We start from the raw sequence: 27,690 nt of genomic DNA on the forward strand, positions 1-27,690 counted from the left end.
ACCAAAAAGAACTGCGTGTGACAGAAACAACGGATTATGTTCAGTCAGAGGCTTTGTTAACTCCAATGCAAGACAGAAAGGTACCAGAGATCCTTCCTGCCAGCAACCATCACCCCCGGAACAAATCACTAAATTATTTAAGTTAATAACTATTGTTTTTACTAAAAATTACAACATTTCTGGGATTAATAAAGTATTTGTCATTACATTTCAGCTACTGGCAGGCAGCTTTATACTCACACCTTCATTCCTCTAAGTGCAGCTCTTTTGGGACAGGATACTACTGTATTTTCTATTCCAAATGACGTGTTTTGTCCTAATATGTTAAAAATAGTGCTGGGCATGTTAAAGCGTTAATCGCGCGTTAACGCAACGCTTAATTAACGCAACGCTTAATTAACGCAACGCTTAATTAACGGCGGTAATTTTTTATAATTGCGCGTTAAGGTTTTGTTTTTTGTTTTTTGTTTTTTTGGCCGCTGGCTTTGATGACAGAAACATGGCGTCCATGTCTCTCTACCCTGCTGCAGCGGTGCGTCTGATGTAATCAGAGAGCAGGTTTATTAAAATGAGACGTTTTCTGTCTGGAACTTAAGAAGAACCAACTTTTCTCTTTGTCAAAATCCATGCAGATGGACAGAACATCGTAATTTTTGGACGAGAAACTTTTTATTTTAATAAATGCGGTTTTCATTTATGCAAGACAGCAAGACATTTTGTGAATATCTTTTTACAAACAAAGCATAAGTCTTTTCTTCTGCCTCTGGTTCGGTGAATCTTGGTCATAGCGAGATGAAACTTCCAGCTGTGGAATCTGTCAGATGTGAGCTTTCAGTAGAGGAGTTGTTTTTCGTGTGGGGTGGACACGGGGAGACATCATTTGTGTTTACATATTTTTTGGACTTTGTGTAGCTGCTCTTTAAATTGTTGTCTTAACTGTGTTTGGTGGTCATAGAAATGGTTTTGCTGAGCTGGTGGTTGAGACTCTGGACTTTCTGTGGAAGTCCCTAGTTTCCAACCTAATAGCTGATAGATTAAAAAGAAAATTTTAGCCACGTATTTCGAGGCATTGTGGAAGGTCCAGAGAGACACTTGCAGCTACAGAGCTGCAGGTTGGAGACCCTTGATGTAGTGTTTGCAAACCTAAATTTACTGAATTTTCTTTTTATAGCCGTAGGTCTTCTTTTAAAGGAAAGAGACATTTTGCGCGTAACGATGCGATTAATCACGATTGATCGCAGCATGTCATGTGATTAATCGCGATTAAAAATTTTAATCGTTGCCCAGCACTAGTTTAAAAATTAACCTTTAAATTGAAAGATAAAGTTGTAAACACAGATATATAGCACAATTATACAGCACAATATCCTTATTATTGTAATTAGAAAAAAAAATAGAAAAACAAATGTCGTCAATAAATATCACTTAATGGTGTAGCACCTCTAAAGTCTACCTTCATCTCCACCTTCCTCATCATATCTTCCTCGCTGAACTACAACTTTAATTCTTTAACCTGATAAAACAACACATTAATTAATGCGTAGAAAGCAATATTTTGCTGGGTCACTATTATCGTCATTATTGACTTAATAGCAGCTGAGCAAATATTTTTTTTCTGATATAAACTTTTACATTGACTACATCTAAAATAATTCCTGATGTCCTCCTTTCTGTTTTTTGCTCCTGAAATCCTGACTGAAGATAAGCACCACTCTCTGGCGTTAGCTAGTGCTAGCCAGCAGCGCTAGCCAGGAGCTTTTAACAGGAGTATGGTCAATCATTCTAGCAAGAAATAAAAGAGCCGATGGCAGGGACAAGTCAGGACTTGATGGACATTGGTGGGAACATTGGTGGGAACTCAATTTTACACCCATGAGCACTGCATGAAACTCGAAAGTCTGTTTATATCATAAATAATAGTAATCTGCTTAGTCATGTTCACCACTTTTTTTCTAACAGACGTGCTGACTTAATTATATTAGCATGCCAACATTTATTGCTAAACTGTAGCAAGTGTAGATGAGGCTGATGAGAATGTCATTAGGCTTGAAGTAACTGGAAATTTTTAGTTTAAAAGTGGGTTAGGCTCATGATCATAACATGTATTTCTACAAGCTGCCGCTTGGTAATGTCATCAGTAGATGAGACATCAGTGTCCACAGCTATGCTGATGCAACTCAGGGGCCAGACCTTTTACTCTGATGTTTCTGGTGTGAGTGTTTGGAGGAAAATAAAGACGTGTCCTCACATTGTTCTTCAGACAGCGTCCTCTCTGCTGGCAGATGTTTTCCAGCAGACTGAATCTTGTCAGGAGACACGTCTCCAACCTGTCCACAGCAAACAGCAGAAGCCACCAGTCAGATTTACTCAGTACCACCACAGAAAAAAAAAATTTTTTTGTTTAATTAAACTTTACTTTAAAATACTGAAACCAATCTTTCTTCTTTTTAAATATGAGCTCGTTCCGAACTTGATGCCTCCAACATTTTCACTTCTCTTTGTCTGTTTTTTGTCAAACTTTCAAAACTCAAATAAGAGATTTATTTAGATTTCAATTTTAGATTTAGATTAGATTATTAATGTGTAAAATGTGACATAAATGTTTATTTTTCCTTAAATTTTCTACTGTTTTAAGTCAACTTTTGTTCAAAACATTCATTTAACTTGATTCTCATTTAATTTGAGTTTCATTTATTGATGCAACAATTTCTTTAAGATTATTTTTTATGGTTAGAGCTTAAACTCAGTATTTTTCTTCTATCTTGGTATATTCCACCTTTGTATTTCCCTAGACATGTTAATTGTTGTATTTATGTAAATTGAACAATTTTTTTTATCATTATTTCAGCATGTATTTATCTCAGTATTGGATCCTTGTCACATTTCTACTAATATTTATTTTCATAAGTATATACATGTATTGTTTCAGTCTTCCTGAATCTTGTATGATTTCTATGCATCCAATACTTAAACATTAATGAGCAAAATGTGACATAATCTATTCATGTTCTTTAAATTTTTCAATTGTTTTAGATTAACTTTTTGTTTATAACCTTATTTTAAGATGGTTCTTATTTAATATCAGTTCAATTTATTGATGCAAAAAAAGTTTGCATTCATGTTTATGTTTAATTTTATACCATATATTATAGTTTGTTTTTTTTTTGCATATGCCATCTTTATACCTAAAAATATTTATTTGTTGTTTATGTTAATTAAAACATATTTTATTGTTATTTCAAGATATATTTATTTCTGTATTAGATCATTGTCTCATTTTCCACCATTATTTATTTCTACAAGTGTATAAATTAGTTGTCTTGCTGAAAAAATAGTTACTGCCTCCCAAAACCTCAACAGGTCCATCAGTCCTGCACAACTGCAGGCACTAGCCTAGAAAAATCTGACTAACTGAAGTATGTTCAACTTATTTTTTTACAGGTTTTACATTGTTTTTTTGAGTAAACGCCAAAGTTATCTTTAAAAACCGACTTTTTACAGTTTTTAATACTGTGTAAGAATAAAAGGTTATGGTTCCCTTTTCAGTCCAACGTTTTAATAATGTGTGCCTTACAGCAAATCCCATCTAAAAACAACAAAGCAAACAAAATGTCTTGGCTGAGCTGCAAACTTTCTTCTTTGTTTTCATTGTCATTTTAACCACTTTCTAGGAAATAGGGTTTTAATTGAAAGCCTGGATATTGTTTAAAATCATGACTTTTTAAAAGTCATGATGTGACCAGTGTTTGCTGTGGCTTTGTGCAGCACTGACCTCCAAGTCACTCTCGTCAATGCTGAGTGTGAGAGGGGTGTGGAGCTCGGGGCTGTTGGCCATGTCCAGCAGCTCGATGACCAGGTTTCGGGTCAGCAGCTGCGTCACAAATGGATGCTGCAGGAACAAGGTCCATATCATGAATCTGAACAGTAGATTACGGTGATCTAGAAATAAATAACTACAACATAAAAACCCTCCAAACACCTCTTTCTATTGTTTTTTAAGGAACAAGAAGAAAAAATAAATATGCACAAAAAGTTAAACTATTAATACATTTCTTGAAATCTTTGTCTTTTTCAGTCATGCCAAACTTTAGCTAGTCAGATTGTTCCTTAAGCTGAGAATATACTGCATCTAGCCTGCCTCCTGTACATTAAACTACAGCAGAAAACCTCCAACTGTGAAACATGTATGACCAGCAATTGTGAAAAAAAACTGAACCAAATCTCCCAAAATGATCCCATGTTCATGTGAAAACAGGAGTGAAAAATTCAGCTAATGAATACTTCATGTGCAGCGCAGCATCTAGATGAAGACAGATGACTTGGTCATTTCCCCTCATTAACCTCGTCTTCACAAGGCCCATATTTCCAGCCTCCTGTCTGTCAAAGTAAATAGAGTACATCTCCACAACTACAAGGACTCGACCTATAATCTTGCTCTGAGAAGAAAGCTGAGACCACAGAAGTAAAAGAATCAAGATATGTTACTCTGTCAGAATAAATTCCCCTGGAACACAGCAGAAAATGTAAATGTTTATCTCCTTCTAAACGAAACCTACATTACTTTCAGTGAAAAGGATAGCGGTGCATTTCATCTAGGAATTAGAAAACTAGTCCTTAGAATGAGTAACATTATCCAAGGAATTAATATCATAGTCCTACGAATTTGAAAAGTATACCAAGGAATCAGTAAAGTAGTCCTACGAATTAATTACATGATCCAAGGAATTAGTATCGTAATCCCATGGATTAGTAAAATAGTCCTAGGAATTGGTAGTGCAATTGTAGGAGTTAGTAAAGTAGTCCTAGGAATCAGTAAGGACAGATTCACTCTGGTGCCATATGGCTGCCTTTTTATTTCCATCTCTATAATAACTGCATGACGTATTATAAAGTCTGGGAAAGTCAGACACAGCTAGAATGGCCTGTTCCTCCATGTCGAAAGTGTTTGCAGACTGCGCTGTCTAGCCTGCTCTCAGCTCATTGGTCAGTCAATGAAACCCTCGCTGATTGGCAGTACCATGCGACAGCAACAAAAATTGAACATTTTTCTATTTTCTGACTGTTTAAAATGGGTTGAGGCGGCTGGTCCTTTCCATGAACCAGTAGATGCCAAAGTGGCATTAAAGTATCAATACCCGTGCTTATTAATATCAAACTAGACAATAAATTTTAGAATCGATTAGTATCTGAGAACTGATTTTTTTGACAACCCTGCTTCATGTTAGCATTGCTGCTTTCTGGTACGTTCAAACATCGCTTATGCTGCATGCATCTCTGAAGAAGTCAATAACAAGCTAACCTGCAGCAGCGTCTCAGCCGAGGGCCTTTTACGAGGGTTTTTAATTAGAGCCATCTTCACAAAGCTGTGGAAAGCTGCAGACCTAAAGAAAAGGAATCAGAAAGACAAAGATGTTATGCATCAGAAAGACAATGAGAGAGAAACAACAGTATGTTTATCAAGGATCACACTTAAACTTACCACTTGGGTTTATCCTTCAATCTTGGAGGCTGGAAACTGCTCTTGGACATCAGCATCAAAGCTCTGAAACATTTTTTTAAGTCATTGAAAAAGAATTGTCATTTATCTCTCTGATTTGTTAATGTTCGACTTCCTGACTTACCTCATTGGGTGGAGGTCAAACATGGGCGGCTGGAGTTCGGCCAGCTCAATGGCGGTGATGCCAACAGCCCAGATGTCACACAAGTGGTTGTAGCCACCCTTTTTTTCCACTGCAGCCACCTCCGGAGCCATCCTGGTCCAACCAGATACAAAGAGAAACAGAATGAGAGGGGCATTTAAAGCTTTAAAGGGGAGCAGGAAGACTCAACAGGAAGTCAGTGAAGGAAAGCAGCATGGGGGTGATGGGATTGTAGCTTCTATAGCAGTGATGGAGTGAGCCCCATTACAATTAATAAGGGTAGCCATATGACCTTTTGAAAGGCAGCAGCTGAATAAAAAATTGTGGATTTTAGCTGGAAAAACCTGACTGAACTCCATGTTTGACCTAGGTATCAAAACTAAGGTTAGAATCAAATATTCTTCCCAGATCTCAGTAGTTTGGGTGATTTTATCTGAAAGATTGAAACAAAAAAAAAAACCTGACAGAATTTAGGGATCACATTTTTAGGTCATTTTGGCCCATCCAGAAATTTATGTCAGAAAGAAAAGCTGTGAGACCCGTAAGACTGCTGGGATATGTGGTTTCATTGTCATCATGTAAAGTTGAGTATCATCAGCATAGAAACAATTCTGGTCCTTAATAAGCTGCTGACAGGTTGCATGTAAACAGAGAACAGCAGTGGGCCAATAACCGAACCCTGTGGTACACCACACCTGATCTTAGCCACTGAGGAGGGAAAGTTATCCATCCATCCATCCATCCATCCATCCATGCTTATCCCAATGCAGAATCAAAATTACTTTAGGTTTGCTTTTTACTCTGAACATATAAGCATGTAAATAAATACAAGTAAAAATATGTTGTTCACTTTGTAAATCAAAAGTAAGAATATTTTGAAGCCTCTCATTCGGGAAACTGACACCGGTTTAAAAAAAAAAGCTTAAGTTTAGTAGTTTTAGCTTTAACAGTGTGGTCTAGATCCAGTATTGGGTTGCCGACATGTTTGGTATTAAAATGCTGCAGCTGGAACTGCATAAAGAATACAGACTTAAGTTAATGGAGGTATAAATCACAGGATGGGATAACAGTAGATAATGATTCAGTTTTCACCAGTATCACTAATTCTGCCTTGAGATGATTTTGATTCGATTACGTTCAGGATTTATTGATCAATAAGAGTCAATATCACAGCTGGTTTAACACCATTTATAACAAATCATAAACATCAACCTTCTGCAGGCTGCAGTCGGAACTGCTGCTGAGTCCAACAGGTTTTACTCAGTATCATCATTTGGCTGCATATTAAGCCAACCTTTTAAAACCTGAGGTCCTCTACTTGGGAGACTTGAGAACAGTTGGTGCCAAAATGTCCATTTCAGAGACGTCTCTGAACTATCTGGACTAAAACCTCTAATTTAGTTCTGCTTAACTTTATCACAGATAATGCTCCCATATTGTTCTATGATCTGATGATTCCAGAGAGAAACTCAGATTAATCCTGAAGGTGTTTTATGGGCAAGCCTGAAACATTTTTTCCTTTGTGCTATTGGCTATCTTCATTTACTCTTCACCAGTTATACACAGTTACACAAATACTGATATTTACACAAATCCCTCTTTATTATGACTCTAGAAGTTTTCAAATGGATGATTTGGCTGAAGAGATTTACTCATTTATTATAAGGATGCCATTTTATAGCAGAGGCCTCACAGGAACAGGGCTGAAAGGGTTCATGACTCCTCCCACATCAATGTAAACACATTTTAATGCATTTTATCTGTCTTATCAAAGCAGACATAATGAATAATCTTTTTGTGTCTTCAGTGTGTGTGTTTCAGCCCAAACAGGGACAGATTGTTCCTATTTCAATGGTAAATTACGGGATGACCTCTGCTGCTGGAATGAAATGGATTAACACACCTTTTGGGCGTCGCTGGTGGAACTGGACCCTCTATTTGCATCTGTTAATGATTTTCTATCCCACACTAATTTGGCTGGTTTAGTAAATCTGGATCTGGATGCTCACCAGTAGGGAGTTCCAATGAAAGACTTCCTTTTGGCAACTGAAGCGCTGATCTCTGCTGCCACTCCAAAATCAGCTGGACACAGAGGAGACACACAGCGGGAGGCTGAAATCCAGCACTGATGGCCTGTTTAGGACGACCTGATTAGGCGGCTTAAACATTAGTGATTGTCACTCACCCAGCTTCACATCTCCTCTCTCTGTCAGAAGGATGTTTGCTCCCTGGAGAATACAAACATATGAGCTGATTTGCAGGATCACCAAACTATAATTATGTGACAACTTGCAGCTTACCTTTATGTCTCTGTGCATTTTGCCTGTTTCATGCAGGTGATACAAACCCTGGAAAAAAAGATCATCTGTAAACCAGCAGAGTTATGCTACATAAATACAGATTAGTATAAACATGTTATTTATTAGTCATTCATAACTTTGCAACATCTATTTACTGAATATTGCAGTACTGTTAAAGCCTTTACTTGATGTCTTTTTATTCCTATAAAACTTCATGAAGGACCTGCTGGCAGTGAACTAAGACATATTATGACCCTCAGACCAGATCTGTAGACATGAGCTGCTGTCTGGGATTTTCTGTTGATTGCAGATTTAAAATAAAAACACTGTGAAACTGTAAAGTCGTTATAAATTTGTTATTGCTTCCTGCACCCCGCTGCAATGCTTTTAATCTTTTATGTAAAGCACTTTGAATTGTCTTGTACATGAAATGTGCTATACAAATAAATTTGCCTTGCCCAATGTTTTTTGCTGTGGAGTGCAGCAGCAGCACTTAATGGTCTGGTGAGGTAAATACCCCTTAGTTTCTCTGCGGGAGGATAAAATAAAATAAAATAAAATAAAATAAAATAAAATAAAATAAAATAAAATAAAATAAAATAAAATAAATGATAGAAAACACAAGAAAATAGTAAAAATTAAACAAAATAATAAAACAAATAAATAAAACACCTGAAAATAAAAGTAAAACAAGTAAAATAAAATAAAATAAAACAACTGAACTAAAATTAAATGAAATGATAAAACAAGGCTCCTTACCTGAAGGGTTTCCCTGCACACAAACGCTATCTGCTTCTCCTTTAATGGACCAGTTACTGCAAAGAACAGCCAGATTAATTGATGCAACAGGATAAAATAGAGAAAACATTAAAGCAAATTTCTAAAGTAAAACCCAGAACTCTCCTGAGTTCACCGTGCAAACATTTCTCTGGTTCACTTTGCTAAGTCAACAATTATCTAAAGGATTTTTTAGCTCACTGTGAACAATCTATACATCATGTGTTTCTTAATTATGAAAAATATGTAAATAAAATCACTCATTTGGGGCTTAAATAATTTTAGAAGGTTAAAACAGTTTTTTCCTATAATATCAACATCATGAAATTCAGATTATCTGTAACTCACAGCGAGATAAAAACCGATTCATCTCTATCATGTCTTCTGTTTTATTACATGACAAATTATTGTACCCTGGTAAATATCCTGCAGTGACCCTCCTCCGCAGAACTCCATGCAGATCCACAGCTTGGTGTTTCTGTAAAACACACATGATGGTTTTTATAACCTTTGATGTGTAGTCTTCTCTGGTTAGAAGGAAACACCTGGAAACAGAGTCTCTGACGTTCATGTATTTACACCCATCAGCACCAGAAGTTGCTGCTCCAACAATCTAACTGAGCACTAGAGAGAGTGGGAGAGGAATCCTGCAGCAGGGAGGGGAAATCTCAGCCAAATTCCACATATTTCCATCCACCAACCATCCCAGGAATCCTGCACATGCTACGCAGACGGGCTGGAAACAAAACAGCACCTGTGGTAGCTGCCGAAGTAGGTCACGATGTTTTTGTGTTTGCACTCCTTCATCATGGTGATCTCCTGCTGGATGGACGTGATGTCGTCACCTGCAGACAGACGGCTGAGTGAGTGTTTACTCCCAACGCTCCCAGACTTAAACACAAAACTCAGTTCATACAAATTACAGAGCAGGAAATCACAGAGCTCAGCTGGTGAGCTGATGCAGACGGTGTTTATGACATGACACACAGTTATTGTGGGATTTTAGATGAAAACCTGTAGAGTTTGCCAGAAATGAAGCATAACAGTAGAAACTAGCACAACACAAAAGTAGAAATAAACGTCCGGCTTTCAGTGTGATGACTCGGCTGTTCCAAACATTCAAATACATGTAGACTTAGTTGTTGAATGAAAAGATTATTTAGGCTTTAAAGCAGTAAACGTACAGACTATGTCTGGTTTCGCATCTCCAGCTTTAATCCTTAAAACTCTGACATTTTTTTATGTAAAACTACATGTAGCAGCTGGAGCTTTAAATCCCAGTATAAACCAGTCTGTAGCAGCTGGAGCTTTAAATCCCAGTATAAACCAGTCTGTAGCAGCTGAAGCTTTAAATCCCAGTATAAACCAGTCTGTAGCAGCTGGAGCTTTAAATCCCAGTATAAACCAGTCTGTAGCAGCTGAAGCTTTTAATCCCAGTATAAACCAGTCTGTAGAAGCTGGATCGTTTAATCCCAGTATAAACCAGTCTGTAGAAGCTGGAGCTTTTAATCCCAGTATAAACCAGTCTGTAGAAGCTGGAGCTTTTAATCCCAGTATAAACCAGTCTGTAGAAGCTGGAGCTTTTAATCCCAGTATAAACCAGTCTGTAGAAGCTGAAGCTTTTAATCCCAGTATAAACCAGTCTGTAGAAGCTGGAGTTTTTAATCCCAGTATAAACCAGTCTGTAGCAGCTGGAGCTTTTAATCCCAGTATAAACCAGTCTGTAGAAGCTGAAGCTTTTAATCCCAGTATAAACCAGTCTGTAGAAGCCGAAGCTTTTAATCCCAGTATAAACCAGTCTGTAGAAGCTGGAGTTTTTAATCCCAGTATAAACCAGTCTGTAGAAGCTGGAGCTTTTAATCCCAGTATAAACCAGTCTGTAGAAGCTGAAGCTTTTAATCCCAGTATAAACCAGTCTGTAGAAGCTGGAGTTTTTAATCCCAGTATAAACCAGTCTGTAGAAGCTGAAGCTTTTAATCCCAGTATAAACCAGTCTGTAGAAGCTGGAACTTTTAATCCCAGTATAAACCAGTCTGTAGAAGCTGGAGCTTTTAATCCCAGTATAAACCAGTCTGTAGAAGCTGAAGCTTTTAATCCCAGTATAAACCAGTCTGTAGAAGCTGAAGCTTTTAATCCCAGTATAAACCAGTCTGTAGAAGCTGGAACTTTTAATCCCAGTATAAACCAGTCTGTAGAAGCTGGAGCTTTTAATCCCAGTATAAACCAGTCTGTAGAAGCTGAAGCTTTTAATCCCAGTATAAACCAGTCTGTAGAAGCTGGAACTTTTAATCCCAGTATAAACCAGTCTGTAGAAGCTGGAGCTTTTAATCCCAGTATAAACCAGTCTGTAGAAACTGGAGCTTTTAATCCCAGTATAAACCAGTCTGTAGAAGCTGAAGCTTTTAATCCCAGTATAAACCAGTCTGTAGCAGCTGGAGTTTTTAATCCCAGTATAAACCAGTCTGTAGCAGCTGGAGTTTTTAATCCCAGTATAAACCAGTCTGTAGAAGCTGGAGCTTTTAATCCCAGTCAGCATCAGACATGAAAATGATGTAAAATGAATGTATGAATAGATTTAGCAGCATAAAGGCCGACTAGAAGAAGAAAGCAAAATTTATTACTAACAGAACTTTGTAGAAATAACACACAGATCAACAGTGACCAAGCCTTTTCTCATCTGCACATCATTCTCTCAAGTCTTGGCTTTCAGGAGAAAAAACATTGAAACAAACAGAAACTATTTCCATGTTTCCATTTTTTCCTCATTTCCAGTTTTTCCTGCTACTATTTACCTGCTATCCTCACTAATCCAACTCCAGCTCAGCTGCTTTGTGGCGCCACCGTGCATCAGAAATGTCTTCATGGCTTTATTCCAGCCATAGAGGAGCATTATTTTTCTACTTTTCAGACAAACATAGAACTTTCTGCTCACTGGTTGATCTTTGGCTGCTCCTGATTGGTCATTACCGTCAATCTAAGCTGTCTGATTGGTGGAAAGTTTGACACTACCGTTCCTGAGTAACTGATGATGCTATCACTGATAGCGCATGGGTGAAAACTCTCTGCTTACAGTTTGATGTCCTGTGTGCAGACCTAACTGTGTTGTCACAGTAAGCATTTCACAGGTTTCACAGCAGCATTTCATCACCTAATTTAAATCATTTCCCTCAGGTGGTTCGGGTTGTTCTCTGTTAGCTTCTTCTATGTTGTGGATAAATTTAAGCTCATAGCTGATTTCTGGTTTTAATCAGAAAGCAACATGATTGTGGTTGCTAAGCAAGAGGCTGAAAACAACAAGTGAGTTGAGCTAATTTTATTCAGTCATTCATTATCTGTACCACTTTGTTCATTACAGGTCACGGTGAAGCTGGAGCCTAACCCAGCAGGTGAGAGGCAGGTACACCTGGACAGGTCACCAGTCCATCGCAGTGAGCTAATTGTAGCTGCTCATGTTTTAGCTTCATCCACCAGGATGTCTGAGTAATTTTTCTGATAAAGACAATGTAGACAGGCCTTCAACAAAGACTCTAGACCATGACAGAGTGAAACAATGCAGTATTCGTCATGAAGGGTCTTAATCTAAACTGCTTCCACCATCCACACACCAGGAAGTTCTAGACTTAAGAGATTTTCCATGTTTTCATGTGCTTAGCATGTAGAAGCTGGTCTGAAGCAGAAGATGGTTTCACATATCAGGAATTAAACTGACGGGTATTTATCAGATTCAGAGATGAACTCTTTAGGCTAAAGTAAAAAGGATCAGTGACATAATGTAGATCAGCTTTTTAAGGTATAGAGCTGAACTCACATGTAAACTGTGGAAAGACGTCTCACATCTTCGTTGAGCATTAGACATTTTGTTTTGTTTGACCACCACTTTGTGAGCCTGCAGAAGCCATGTGATTAACCCTGCCATAAAATAAATCTGATCAAGCCATGTTTTATTCCCAATAAACGATAAACATCATCAATATATGAGCTGATTGGGAATATGATGGCAGCAATATGTCTGTAAAAAGTTGCAATGGGTTAAAACTACTGGAGGAGCATTTGACAACTAATCAGGTTAACTGGCAACAGGTCAGTAACATGACTGGGTATAAAAAGAACATTTCAGAGAGGCAGAGTCTCTCAGATGGAAAGACGGACAGAAGTTCACCAACCTGAGACAAACTGGCTCTAAAAGTTGTGGAACAATTTCAGGGTAATGTAAAATTGCAAATACTTTGACGATCCCGCCATCTACAGTGTATAATATCATCAAAACATTCAGAGAATCAGAGGGACTCTCTGTGTGTATGGGACAATGCCATCAAATTCAAAATTTTTCCCATGAAATTGTAAAATATCTCAGTTTCAACATCTGATATGTTGTTTTTGTTCTACTGGGAATAAAACATGGCTTGATGAGATTTCTAAATTATTAAATCCTGTTTTTATTTACATTTTAGTCCCAACGTTTATGGAGCTGGAGTTGTGTCACTGAGGTTGCAAACAGCCATTTGTGAGCATGCGTCCTGTTCAGACTTACCAGGGTCCAGCTTGACAATCTTAATCGCTGCAAGTACAGACGTCCTGATGTTGCGAGCCTGAAAAAGAAAGAAAAAGTAAGTAACTCGATGAATGATAAAAAGCAATAACCTGTTTTTAAATAGTTTCTCACTGGATACAAACAGACTGCAGGTACATCTGGGTGTGAAGTTCATTTCCTGTTTCTTCAGGTATGCTAATGCTAACAGTTGAAAATCCACACAAAAGCGAAATCACAGGAAGATGGAGTAAAAATTAAAGCAAGTAATATCCAGGCTTTTCTATTTATTTATTAGTAACTGTTGTGTTTATGAATTTGAGCTGAAATGCTCAGAGTATCATCTGAACTCTATTTTGTTTTGTTTTTTTCTGTTCTGTGCAGCCAAGTGAGATCACTTCCAGCCTGAATCCTCGATGTTGGGCCACTAGAGCCCACCGTGACACAGTATTTGAGACATACGGTTTCTGAGACATTTAGCTTCACTTTGTGGTAAAAACTTCACTCAAAATCCTGTTAAACACAATCTGATACTTCTGCCCCCTAATAGATACCAGGAAGCAGAAGATTACACTAATAATTCTGACATATCACATGGTAAAAAACAGTAAATGTGGGGCTCCCTTAGATCTTGGAACTTGAACTATTAGTATTGTTTTTATTCTTTTTTAAATAAATTTTTCATAGTAGTATTGTGGTTGTGATTGTTGATTTTATTGTCTTGGTTGTCTGGATTGTCTCCTGCATGTTTTCCTGCTGTGCAAACCAAATTTCCCCTTGAGGGACGATAGAGGAACTGAGCTGAACAAGTATACAAACACAACTTGCCCTTAAAATGACCAGTTAAAAGGTTATCCCAGCCCACACTTGGCTATGTGTACTATTACCATGAAAATAAAGAGTTTACGGTGTATGTTGTGGTACAAGCCACACAGATGGCAGCGTACAATCTGACATTAACCAAAAAACGCTGGTTCATCTGATCATCTTCACCTCGGAAAGTGTTTCCAGTGCCCCCCAAAAAATACCAACGTTCATGTAGACAGAGCCTACATTACACTACAGTCAGTAAGCAGACACTTTTATCCAAAGCAACTTAAGGCAGTTGCATTAAGGGTCTCACCCAACTGGAAAGCATTAATATTCGCCCCGTTGTAATATGCCCACAGTGGGATTCGAACTCGGATCTCCTGCATGGAGAGCCAGATGACATGCCAACACCTAGCACCAACATCTGATCTGAACAGAAGCTGACTTATCTGTAAATGTGCAGGTGTGAATGAGGTCAGATCTCATCACTTAGCAACAGATCACATGGAATTAGGTGTAAACAGGAAGTGATTCTACAGCTGGAATCAGTTCATGTGACCGCAAGAGCTTCCACATCCACACACCTCCGTCAAAAACCTTCCAACTTCCTCCATCACAAACATTCCCACAGAAATTAGCGTCAGAGTTTTTATCCAACAAACACTGTGGACAGGTGTCCCCTAACCAGAGATACAGATGGTACATCTGGGAAGTTGTTCCTGGAAAGCCATTCACACTTTAAAAGAAGAAAACTCTTGAAGAAGGGTTGAAAAAGTCTTTTCCACTAATTGTGGACCATTGTTTTTATTTTCCTTCTGTACTCCTTTCATGAAGAAATAGTCTCCAGTACGATGCAGTGTTGTTCCACATGTGGTGGTTATCATAAGAGGATGATTTTTCTTCAACCCCCCTAACACCTGACCCAAGAAATAAAGGGAACATGACAAAAAAAAGAAGTAATAATTTACATTTATGTACTATATGGCATAAATACAGCATTAAAAATGATTAATTTATCAAAATTGGAAATTAATATGTGAATAAGTGACTAAATATATTACTCATTTATTCTAACTAACATTGATAAATACTAATATGTTGGACTATTTGGATGGAGGAACCAATCAGATGTCATGTTCTTTTGATGAGCTGCAGAGACAGTTTAAATTATTTCATGATGCAGCAGGTCAGTAACATGACTGGGTATAAAAGGAGCATTTCAGAGAGGCAGAGTCTCTCAGATAGGAAGGTAGTCAGAGGTTCACCAATCTGAGACAAACTGGATCTAAACTGTGGAACAATTTCAGAAAAATGTTCCTCGGACTTTAAAGATCCAGCATCTACAGTGTAGAATATCATCAGAAGATTCAGAGAATCAGGAGGAATCTCTGTGTGCATGGGACAAGGCTGCATGCTGGTGATCTTCTGCATTAAAAGCAGAAATGATTCTCTACTGGAAACCACTGCATGGACTCAGGAAGACTTCCAGAAACCACTGTCTGTGAACACAGAAATCCACAAATGCAGGTTAAAGCTCCATCATGCAAAGAAGGAGCCAGATGTGAACAGGATCCAGAACCAGCGCCGTCTTCTCTGGACCAAAGCTCATTTAAAATGGTCTGAGGCAAAGTGGAAACCTGGATAAAAATGTGAACTAGTTTCTGGAAAGCATGGACGGCGTGTCCAGCAGACTAAAGAGGAGAGGGAGCATCCAGCTTGTTATCAGTGGACAGGTGAAAAGCTGCATCTCTGATGGGATGGGGCTGCATTAGTGCCTATGGTGTGGGCAGCTTCCACATCTGTGAAGCTCCATCAATGCTGAAAAGTACATGGAGGTTTTACAGCAACATCTGCTCCCATCCAGACAACGTCTCTTTCAGGGAAGGCCTTGCAGATTTCAGCAAGACGATGCTGAACTACATCCTGCATCCATCACACCATGCTGGAACTACTTTTTACACCATGCCGAACATCACCCTGGAACTACTTTTTACACCATGCTGAACATCACCCTGGAACTACTTTTTTCAGATGTGTTGCTGCATCAGATTCACTATCAGCTCATATTTTACATCTCATGGTGAAATGTCTCAGTTTCTTTCTCTGATGTTTATCCTCTACTAGGAATAAAATTTGTGTTGAGATTTGGAAATTACTGCATCGCAGTGGGAGTTTTGGACCGATGGATACACCTGTTAAACGTCACTATCTTCATTCAAAAACTAGAAACAAAACTAAAGAATCTCATGTTGAAGATGAGGAACTTGTGACTAGCTCAGCTTTCTGTCTCATCACGGCTTTAAACTTGTCCAGATCTCGAAGCTCAGACCAACATTATCAGGCAGGGACTTCCTGTTGGCGAATTAGTCCCAGATAAGACTCAGTGAGAAAGACGGGCGGGAGGGAAAAGGGTCACAGGGTCAATAAACACCGTTTAACACCTGCACCGTCCCAGTGAGACTCCAGACTGAATGTCCAGGTGTCCACGCTGAAACCCTCCACCTGGTCTCTGTCAGCCTCTTGCAGGACATGATCAACATTTTCAGGAACATTTCCGTCAGCTTCTTTTAAAGAGTAGAACTACCTTCTGGTCTGACTGGTTTTAAACCAGTAGTGCCAGAAAGAGCTGTTTTAAATGGAGAGGTTTTGATAAAGACCAGCGAGGCTTTAGAGGCGGCTGTTCTGCTGTAACTGCTCTGTTTCCTGTCACAGGCCCCCAGGGGCCCTTAGCTGAAAGTAAAATCCAGGAAAATCTTTTGGTCCACATTTGTGGAACAACCTTCCTGAAGACCTGAGAACAGCAGGAAATATATTTATGTTTTTAGAACCAAACTAAAAAACACATTTAAACCTGCATTTTATTTTAATTTATATTTATTTTCATCTTACTTTCACTGTTTATTGTTTGAATTTGTATTTTATTATGTTTTTGGTATTTTGTGCTGTTAATTTTATTTAATGCATTTATTCATCTATTACCTGTGTATGTATTTATGTATTTATAAATGTATATATTTTATCCTATTTAGGACCTTTTTAATTGCATTTATTTGTGTTTTATTTTCCTCATCTCTAGTTTTGTGCTTTCACTAAGAGAGTGAAGAGAACGATATGTCAGTCTGGTTTAACCAAAGGAGGAAAAATATCCACAATCCAGCATGTTTCCACTGGGAATTCCCAAGGATCTGAACTGGGACCAGACAGTTGATACTTAGTTTAAAAAGTAATGATCACATTGCTGATTAAATCAACGATTTTTCCTGATTACATAACATCCTCATTAAAATTTTAGATAATAAACAAAAAATAAACCCAGTAAATGTTTGGCACAGACGTTCAGTAGTGGTGAACATTGCTTCAAGGAAGTCACAGTAAGTTTTAAACATCCTGAATTCTTCCTGAAAACATCAGTCATCTCCTTCCACTGACTGAAATGGCGTCAGATGTTTTACTCTATGCATCCACAACAAAACACCAACCAATAAAAGGAGCCGTTACCATCAACACAACCTGGCTTGGCTGCACTCACTTCCTGTTTTCCTTCCTGTTCCACTTCAGAGCTTCCTGTGACTACAGCGATGTGTCTGAGAGGGTTTCTGCATCTCCAGCCCTGAAATTACACCCAGCTAGGGTTTACATACAAACCAGGGAAGGAAGCAGAGGCCTTGCAGAGCTTTGTTCAGACGTCTCCTGGGTCAGAGATGATAGAAAATGCTTTCAAAAGCCGGTCGTGGTTTTATAATGAGACCAACTAGTTTTTACTGAATGCTGATGTAATGCTGTGGCAGAAGAAAACATGAACTGATCCTCCAGTTGCTGCTGAACCTGCACGTATAAGCTGTGATTAACAATAAAAATTTGTAATGATTGCAGGATTTATTTAATGAACAAGAACATGTCCACTTCATCAGCTCCATCTGTTCAACTTCATGTTTACACAAATATCTAATCAGTCCATCACATGGCAGCAACTCAACACATTTAGTCATGTAGATGTGGTGAAGATGACTTTCACCCACAACCATTTCTAGGGTTTCCAGAGAATGGTCTGAAGAAGAGAAAATATCGAGCAGCAGTTGTCTGGACCAGGATGCAGCAGAAGACCACAGCGGGTTCCTCCTGTCAGCTAAGAACAGGAAACTGAGGCTACAATTCACACACACTCACCAACACTGGACAATAGAAGATGGAGAAACGTTGCTGGTCTGATGAGTCTCCATTTCAGCTCCACATTCAGATGCTTGGCTCAGAATCTGGTGGAAGCATCATGAAAACATGGATCCATCCATCTTCTTGGCCCACTTTGGGCCCCTGAGTACCAGCGTGTCCTGATTTAACCAGCACAGCCTACCTGAGTATTATTGCTGACCACGTCCATCCCTTTATGACCACAGTGGAGCATCTTCTAAAGCTACTTACAGCGGGATAATGCACCATGTCACAAAGCTCAGATCATCTCCACCTGCTTTCTAGAACATGACAATGAGTTCACTGGACTCCAACGGCCTCCACAGCCACCAGATCTCATACCAGTAGAGCAGCTTTAGGATGTGGTGGAACTGGAGAGTCTCATCATGGATGCAGCCGACAAACCTGCAGCAACTGTGTGATGCTGTCATGTCAATATGGTGGTCCAACCCAGTACTAAAAGGTGGAGCTAATAAAGTGGCTGGTGAATGTATGTGATGTGTTAATGTTCTACTTGCATATGTGGTTGGATGATAGAGATGCATTTTTCATCAGATTTAACAATAAGTGAGCCAGAACTCTGGTATGAACACGATCTTTCATGCACGGACCTGGTCACCACCCATCCTCGTTTATCGGCGTGAAACAAATTGCTGACAGGAATGCATCCAAACTCAGTGACGGTGTTCATGTACTTTTTGTGGAAACAGAAGTGGATCACGAAAAGAGAGCTGAGACGGCACAACTGGTCAAACAAGAAATACAAAGAGTAAGCATGGTAAGTCATGCGCTACATTAAACTACATGATTGCAGATTTATTATTCTGCTGTCTTATTTCCTCCTACTGTACCTGTTCCCCCCTCCTTCATCGGCAGCTTCCTGGTCCAAGTGTTGACCAGGAGTCCCTGTCCAGGACCAGAGGAACTGTCCAACATTAAAACATGGATCCACCCATCTTCTTGGCCCACTTTGGACCCCTTAGTACCAACATGGCCTTGTTTTACCACCACAGCCTACCTGAGTATTGTTGCTGACCATGTCCATCCCTTTATGACCACAGTGGAGCATCTTCTGATGCTACTTCCAGCAGGATAATGCACCATGTCACAAAGCTCAGATCATCTCCACCTGCTTTCTAGAACATGACAATGAGTTCACTGGACACCAACGGCCTCCACAGCCACCAGATCTCAGTCCAGTAGAGCAGCTTTGGGATGTGGTGGAACGGGAGATTCTCATCATGGATGCAGCCGACAAACCTGCAGCAACTGTGTGATGCTGTCATGTCAATATGAAGCAAAACTTCTAAGAAGGATTTTCTCTGTAGATTTATAGTAAATATGGTTCAGAAATCTCAACTGTTCAAAGTTCAAATTGCTTATAGTCATCATATTTAATTTCTTATGGGAAAGAACAAAAACCCAAAAGATGTGGAGGGAAGTATGTCCAGATTTGGTTCTGCTATCATTCAGCAGGTTTTGGGTTCAGTGTCTTGGCTTCTTGGTTTTGGTGTCTGATGACTGGCTGTTTTGTGTAGTAGAACCTGTTTCTTTGGTATTTCAGCCCTTCCTACACCTGGTTTCTGTTTCTAATCATCACACCTGTTCTGCTTTTACTTGTCAGTGAAAACGCTCCTTGGTTTTAGTTGTTCATTCCCAGATCCTCTTCCATTTTGTCCTGGTTTGCTGACTCCACCCACAACTCAGAGGCGAATTGCTAATTAGCTACTGGCCCTCAGCAGAGTCCTGGAAAAGGGCACAGGATTCATCCACCCATTCATCCATCCATCATCCATCCATCCATCCATCCATCCATCCATCATCCACCCACCCATCCATCCATCCATTATCCACCCATTCATCCATCCATCCATCATCCACCCACCCATCCACCCATTCTTCATCCATCCATCCATCCACCCACCCACCCATCCATCCATCCATCCATCCGTCATCCATCCATCCATCCACCCATCCATCCATCCGTCATCCATCCATCATCCACCCACCCATCCACCCATCCATCCATCCATCCGTCATCCATCCATCCATCATCCACCCACCCATCCATCCATTCTTTATCCATCCATCCATCCATCCATCTATCCATCCGTCATCCATCCATCCATCCATCCATCCACCCATCCCTCATCCATCCATCCATCCATCCAGCCATCCATCCATCCATCCATCCATTTTCTACCACTTATCTTGGATTGGGTTGGGTTGTGTAGGCAGCTTTCTGAGAAGGAAAACTCAGACTTCCCTCCCCCTTCACACATTTTCAACTCATTCGGAGGGGTCCCGAGGCGTTCCCAGGCCAGCCAAAAGATGTAATCCCTTCAGCGTGTCCAGGGTCTCCTTCCAGTGGGACGTGCCAGGAACACCTCACAAGGGAGGGGTCCACAAGGTATCCTGACCAGATGCCCTCATCTTGCTCCTCTGGATGTGGAGGAGCAGCAGTTCTATTCTGATCTCCTCCTGGATCACCAAGCTTCTCATCCTATCTCTAAGGTAGAGTCCTGCGGAAGAAACTCATTTTGGCCGCTTGTATTTGTGATCTCGTTCTTTTAGTCATTACCCACATCTGGTGACTACAGGTAAGGGTAGGAACGTCGATCAACCAATAAATCCAGAGCTTCTCATTTCAGCTCAGCTCCTTCTTCACCAGGACATACCGATGAAGAGTCCGCATCACTGCAGACCCTACACCAATCCTCCTGCAGATCTCCCGCTCCATCCTTCCCTCACTCCTGAACACGACCCTGAGACTGCACAGAATGGTTCAGGATCTATATCCATTCAGGATCTCCTGGTTTGTTATGAAGCAACCAGATCCCTCAGGTCATCAGGGTTAAGTCTATTTTCTGTTCCCAGAGTCAGAACTAAACATGGAGGCAGTGTTCAGGTTCTGGAACAACCTCCCAGAAACCTGCAGGTCTGCTGAAACTCTGCAGCTTTAACTTGTATTTCAGTCTTGTTATCATATATTATATTTGATCTGCTTCTGTTTTAATTTAATTTTATTTATTTTAAAGTTACTTTTAATGCACTTTTAATGCTTTATGTAAAGCACTTTGAATGGTCTTGTATGAGAATGTGATATATAAACCGGCCTTGCCTAGAGCCTTTTGATGACAAGGATAAAGAATAGAATGGATCAGAAATTAAAAACAATCCTTGATAAATGAACAGCCACCAGCCCAGTCCTGATGTGTAAATCAGTAGATACTCTTAAAGAGAAGGATTTAGCTAAGTTAAGGCCTCCTGTAGCCAGAAGTCTCCATCCAGCTGTGGTGGGTGAGGACGACATGGATCCAGATTACACGAGCTGTGAGCAGTATTTCCTCTGAATCACAGCGGTATAATGGCAGTGCATTGAAAACCCACTCAGTCACATGCTCAACAGTTTCACCCGCCGCTCCTGCAGATGAGGCTCCACCAAACCCGGCAGCAGCTGAAGTGGGAGGTGATAATGTGCTATTGTCTGTTCCTGCTGCTCGTATTCATGGCTGAGAATTGGGCTGAAATGCGTCCAGATGTTGGATTAATTGCAAGATGTTGCAGAATTTTACAGTCAGCTGGTTACATCTGTGGTTTAAACTGGAATCTGGAGTTTGGCATCATTACAAACTCGGGATCAGCTGTCAGAAATGATGCAGTTCATTAGCTTCCTGAGCCAGGGAATGGTTTTTAGAAGCTGGTTTATGTCACCACAGTTATTAGAACCTGGACTGATGTGGATCATAGAATTAATTTATTTTAATTTGGGTTATAAATGACTACAAATGTTTGGGGTTTCTTTGTTGTTGATTGATGCTGTGTAAATAAAGCTGAATTTACCAACAACTGGATGGAAACAAAACTTTATCTAAACACTTGCTGCACACAAGAAACCAAAACTCATGTTTGACAAATTTCCTTCTCTAATTTAGAACCATGACACTTTTAAAAATGCAATTGACACTGTTTTGTTTTTGTTTTTGTTTTTTTAACAACAACAAAACATTTTCCTTAAAAAAACTTCAAAACCTTTTTTGGGCAAGTTTGGTTAAGTTTTGTTATTTTGAGTAAAATGAGTCAAATCTACAAATTCTGATCTCTTCCCTCACATTCAAAGATAATTTAGCAGCAGCATCGAGACAAACAGGACGTAAAAAGGAAAGGAAATCTAAAAAAGGACAAATGTAGTTGCAGCTGCTCCTGAAACTGTGGTAAAAATGTTGAGATTCAGTTTTATGAAAAGCACAGATGAAGAAAAAAAAAGACGAAACGAAAGCGAAAGGGTCCCTTCTGTTAACAGGGTCAGGGTTAGGGTTGCTCCAGCTACATCGGTCCACGTTGCAGCTCTCAGATTTTTCAGAAAACAAAGAGAAGAAGTGTAATGTGTGTTTAACGTAAAAAAAAAAAAAAACCTCACAGTTTTAAGAGAAAAAAATGGTAAGGTTGTAATGCTTGAATGGTGTGGAAACTACTTTTCTGTCTGATAATTTAACCTTCCAACTATCAGGGCGCTCATCATTCGCTCCTCTCTGTCCTGCTAATTCCTCATTGGGCTAAAAGAATTTTTCGTCATACTGGTGTGAAACTGCACAAAACCAAACAAAGTTGTTGCTATATTTACTGCATTGTGGGAGCTAAATAATTAAGTAGTGTAAAAGCATTTTGAGAAAAGTGCAATATGAGAACGTAATATGAGCTAAAATTGTTGCCATGTTTACTTAATTGTGGGAACTATGCCATTAAGGGGTAGTCACGCGTTACAAGGTCGCTGCTATGTTTGCTAAAGTGTGGAAAGTAAATAATTTAGTTTTGGTCATGTTTTACAAAATTACTGACATGTTTCTAGTGTGTTGGAACTAATAATTAGGTTATGGCTATGCGATATGAAGTTATTCACATTTTTACTAAATTGTGGAAACTAAATAATTATGTTGTGGTCAGGTTACATAATAATTTATATGGTTTCTAATGTGTTGGAAATAAATTATTAAGTTTTCCCTATCAGTAACAAAGTTATAATCACATATAATGATGTGTGGGAACGAAATAACTAAGTCATAGCCCTGCGTTAGTAACGTGTTGACAACCTGCACGATGTTTGCGTTAGTTTAATTTCTAAACATGTACCTTACGCACCTGAATTAAACGTCTCTTAGTTATTATGAAACTGTGGCTGGTTGCCAGAGATTGTAGGATATCATCATAATTCATCCAAATATTCAAATTAATTAAACAGAAATCAACATTTTCCATGTTATAATCAAGCGGCAACCTCCGCCTGTAAAATGTGAAGCCTATGCCGAAGTGCAGTTCACCCCTCATCCACTAGGGGCTGGCTCCAAAGCAGAGCAAATCCACATAGACTCCCATGTTAAAAAGGCCAATTTCACAGCAGAAATAAACATGTTTAAAGCCTGGTACAAAAATCCATTTTAGGATTAATAGGTCGTTTACCTTCATGACAACTGTGAGGGGGGTGAATTTTTTCTAACTCCTCCGTTTGGATGTAATTTAATCTTGAAATTTAGCATAACTAGCGGCGTATCCATTTGATTGACAGGCATCCAATGTCCGCGGCAATAAGGGAGAGTGCAGCACAACCGCAGTTTTTAGCCCGCTAACAGCGCACCTTAGCTTTAGCTCACCTACTTCCATTAGCTGGTTAGCTACCGTTAGCTCCGGGTTAGCTCAGTGAGCTCTTAGCTACAGGCAGCTCAGAGTTTGATGGTTGTCAATCATCCACCCCCACCTTCACAGTCCCCCTCTCAGCTCCACCTTTCCTGTTATCTTGTGGGCAGAGATTCATCATCACTTCCCACGCATAACACAAGGAAATTTATTTTCTGGTGATGTCACCAGATTAGCTCTGTAACATTGTATATGGAGATTAAACTTTCCCCAAATGTAGACATTTTTAAATCCAGGTTAAAAACTTTTCTTTTCTCATGCGCCTATGCATGAAATCTGCACGGTAACTTTTTTTTTAACTTATCTTGCTTTTAATCATTTTAATGTAATTTATTATTTTATTGTGATTATGTGTTGATTATGTGTTGCCTTTACTATTCTAAATATCTGTAATGTCTTTGTTTTATGTAAAGCACTTTGAATTGTCCTGTACATGAAATGTGCTATACAAATAAACTGCCTTGCCTTGCCTTGCCTATGAGCATAGATGGACTTTTCATTTAGAAAAATTTTTTGAAGAAAAAAAAAGGAAGATAATTCAAACCCGAGGCTTGATTGGCTGATGCGTTTCTGTTATAGCACTCTCTAGTGGCCATGTGAGGGTCAGTCATTACAGTGAGGGAGGAGGTTGGGAAGGTGCGTTGACACAACCAAATACTGGACTTTAACACAAGAAGCTGCGGTACAACGTTTCCATCTTGCTGATTAATAATATTAAACTTTGATTCTTCAGATAGTTTTGGTAAACGAGTTGTAATGCAGTAGGTGTGTAAATGTGCTGACATCCCACCTCCATGATGTGTGATGACAGAGGAATGTGGTGAACTGGATCAGCACCTCCTTATGGTTTTATAGATGTGTCTGAACCTGGTTCTGCTGGCAGCAACAGGATGATTTCGCAACAAGCCCCAGAATGAAAAATATTTTCACTACATGCACAGACATTTATGGCCTTTACTGAAGAGGATGAAAGCACTATGCACGTGTGGTTAAAAAGTTAACGCTATCAACTGAGCAGGCCATGGGTTTGTGTTTTTCTATAAAAAAATTGCTTGTAGAACCACAACCCTTGTAAGCCAGGTTAATGTTTCATTTATTTATTTATTAACTTACTTTTATTTAACCAGGAAGTCTCTTGAAATTACCGGAAATTACCAGCTGGACCAAAAATAGCAAACATGGCTTGGAGTTCTGAGAGTTAAAGGGTAAATCAGTCACGCATGAAATAAAATACAGTTAAATATTGTGCCTTATTGATTTGTAAGAGAATAAATCTGAATGAGATTGTAACTAAGGCTTTTTTTTACTTCTTGAACACATCTCTTTCTTTCTGTGCCTGCAACAGTTTTGCTTTAGTGTGAGAATTTAAACATGGTGGATATCAGAAAACTGTTATTGTTTTGTTTTGATAACAACAGGTGATAGTAGCTCAATCTTTTTACTTTTGCTCATCCCAATCATAAAAAAGTGAAAGAAAAAGAAACTATAGAAAGTCTTGCACATCTCGTGCAGGATGCACCGGGGCTTGTTCTAGCAGAACAGGATGTTTGCATCTTGACAAAGTGAACAGACATACAGTGATTCTTCAAAATTTGTCAAGTTACATCACTGCATGATCTAAAATTTGCCTAACATGGTGACCTATGTGTTTGTTTTTTAAAGATATGCATTCGTCAGATGTTTGACTCCTAAACGAGACAAAAGCAGGTAAACAGCATTTACCCAAACAGCCCATAATAATAAAGCCCTACATCAGTTATTTGTCTCTAAGACAGTCAAAGACACCTTGTTGACGGGAAGTAAACTCTTCTGTCTGGACACAGATACCATCTTTGTTCATGAACTAACACGCGCGAGCGACGTGAAAAGTTCCCGCTTACCTTGAACACATCTCCGTAGGTACCGCACCCGATCCGGTGAATTAACTCGTAATCCTCCAGCGGGTCCAGAAATGAGACCCCGATCCTGTCCATGCTGGCAGACTCCTCTAGCAGCTGCACTGGGAGCTGCACTGGTAGCAGTGGGAGCGGGTTTTCCTACTCGCACATCCCAGCTGCTGTCGGAGCAGGAAAATGAAAACTAACCAGCAGCTCTCTGTTAATGAGACCCGACTAAAGCTGCTGCATCGACGACTGGAGACGGCGCGCGGAGCCGTTCATTGACAGGACTGAAGCGCGCGGCAGAGAGATCACTGCGTGTGTGAGTGTGTGTGGGTGTGTGTGTGAGGGCAGGCCATGATGACAGAAGTCAAAACGCGCATGAGCAGAGAGAAAAAAGTTTACATCAGTTCAGCTGATATTTAACTAAATATGGTTAAAAGGTAAAACAAGCACTCGTTTTATCAGGATCACCTCCTGTAGTTTATTTGTAGCGCATTTCATATAGGTGCAGGAAGCAATAACAAGTGCATTAAAAAATCAAACTCAAGACATTAAATTAAATAAAAACAGAAAGAAAAAGCTCAAATAAAATAGATCAGACGCAACAAATAAAGTTCCAGTGTGGGGAAAGACAGCATTAAAACATGTTCAGCTTTAAAAATTCCAGCTGAAAAGAACCAGATGCAGAGCTGGACTCTAAATAAAAACTAGTGAAATGCAGCAGAGAACAGGTGGGGCTTTAACCTGGATTTAAATAAACCGAGTGTTTCAGCTGATCTGAGGCTTTTTGGGAGTTTGTTCCAGACATGTGGAGCATAGAAGCTGAATGCAGCTTCTCCATGTCTGGTTCTGACTCTGAGCACTAATAAGAAACTGGATCCAGATGACCTGAGGGTTCTGGTAGGTTCTTACTGGATCAAAAGGTCACTGATGTATTTTGGTCCTAAACCATTCAGAGCTTTATAGACCAGCAGCAGAACTTTAAAGTCTATTCTCTGACGAACAGGCAGCCAGTGTAAAGACCTCAGAGCTGGACTGATGTGGTCCACTCTCTTGGTCTTAGTGAGGACTCGAGCAGCAGAGTTCTGAATAAGCTGCAGGTGTCTAATTGATTTTTTAGGTAGAACCTGTAAAAACACAGTTACAATAATCAAGCCAACTAAAGATGAATGCATGGACTAGTTTTCCAGGTCCTGCTGAGACATCAGATCTTTTACCCTTGATATGTTCTTAAGGTGATATTAGGCTGACTTTGTGATTCCCTTCATGTGTTTCTCAAAAACATATGCATTAGCCAGGAATCAAACCTGGGTCAACTGCTTGGAAGGCAGCTATGCTAAACACTATACCACCAATGCCATTTTGGTGCAGTTGCACAACCACATGCCTACAATCTACTTCTCACCGACATACAACCACACTGACTTTTTAATATGCATTAATATGTTCAAAACTCTATGTGTTAATTCCACAGATTAATCTCATTGAGTTTACGTGTTAATTCTGACAGAATAGAATGACTTTTCATATATATAACATATATATATATATATATTATATATATATAGTTTGAGGCAAATATTATTGAACGTTCACTTATTTTCCTCCAGAAAATTCAAGTTGTTCATGTTTTCTAGAAGGAAAGTTCATTAAATCTTCATAATCCATCCATCGATTATCTATAACGCTTAGTCCAATTCCAGGTTGCGGGGAATAATCCTATCCCAGCAACTAGCAGGCGAGAGGCTGGTACACCTGGACAGGTCACCAGTTCATCGCAGGGCCGTCTTCATAATGTACTTGAGGGGAACAAAACAAACTAAAACTTTTATTATTTCTAAGTTATTATGCTGTTATTTTACTGGTCCGACCCACCG

General features: G+C 39.4%; 1 protein-coding gene and 1 non-coding gene across 5 annotated transcripts in view; both read right to left on the reverse strand.

Annotated features, from left to right (window-relative positions):
• The window catches only part of map4k2 (mitogen-activated protein kinase kinase kinase kinase 2), a 52,535-nt gene extending 26,408 nt beyond the window's left edge, over positions 1 to 26,127 (reverse strand). For all 4 annotated transcript variants that reach the window (XM_041986529.1, XM_041986527.1, XM_041986528.1 and 1 more), the window contains exons 1-13: positions 25,814 to 26,127; positions 13,248 to 13,305; positions 9,471 to 9,561; positions 9,130 to 9,194; positions 8,699 to 8,754; positions 7,940 to 7,987; positions 7,825 to 7,867; positions 7,649 to 7,721; positions 5,622 to 5,753; positions 5,480 to 5,542; positions 5,300 to 5,381; positions 3,773 to 3,889; positions 2,249 to 2,327 (exon numbers count right to left, since the gene is read on the reverse strand). In XM_041986529.1, the coding sequence (XP_041842463.1) occupies positions 2,249 to 2,327; positions 3,773 to 3,889; positions 5,300 to 5,381; positions 5,480 to 5,542; positions 5,622 to 5,753; positions 7,649 to 7,721; positions 7,825 to 7,867; positions 7,940 to 7,987; positions 8,699 to 8,754; positions 9,130 to 9,194; positions 9,471 to 9,561; positions 13,248 to 13,305; positions 25,814 to 25,906 (1,000 nt within the window). In that variant the 5' untranslated portion in view covers positions 25,907 to 26,127. The remainder of the gene's footprint in view (positions 1 to 2,248; positions 2,328 to 3,772; positions 3,890 to 5,299; positions 5,382 to 5,479; positions 5,543 to 5,621; positions 5,754 to 7,648; positions 7,722 to 7,824; positions 7,868 to 7,939; positions 7,988 to 8,698; positions 8,755 to 9,129; positions 9,195 to 9,470; positions 9,562 to 13,247; positions 13,306 to 25,813) is intronic.
• A 972-nt stretch (positions 26,128 to 27,099) lies between these two features.
• Positions 27,100 to 27,171, reverse strand: trnag-ucc. The gene has a single exon. It is a non-coding gene; the product is annotated as a tRNA-Gly (tRNA).
• Between the last annotated feature and the right edge of the window lie 519 nt (positions 27,172 to 27,690).

The sequence above is a fragment of the Melanotaenia boesemani genome, chromosome 5 (genome assembly GCF_017639745.1).
Source record: "Melanotaenia boesemani isolate fMelBoe1 chromosome 5, fMelBoe1.pri, whole genome shotgun sequence".
Taxonomy (NCBI): domain Eukaryota; kingdom Metazoa; phylum Chordata; class Actinopteri; order Atheriniformes; family Melanotaeniidae; genus Melanotaenia; species Melanotaenia boesemani.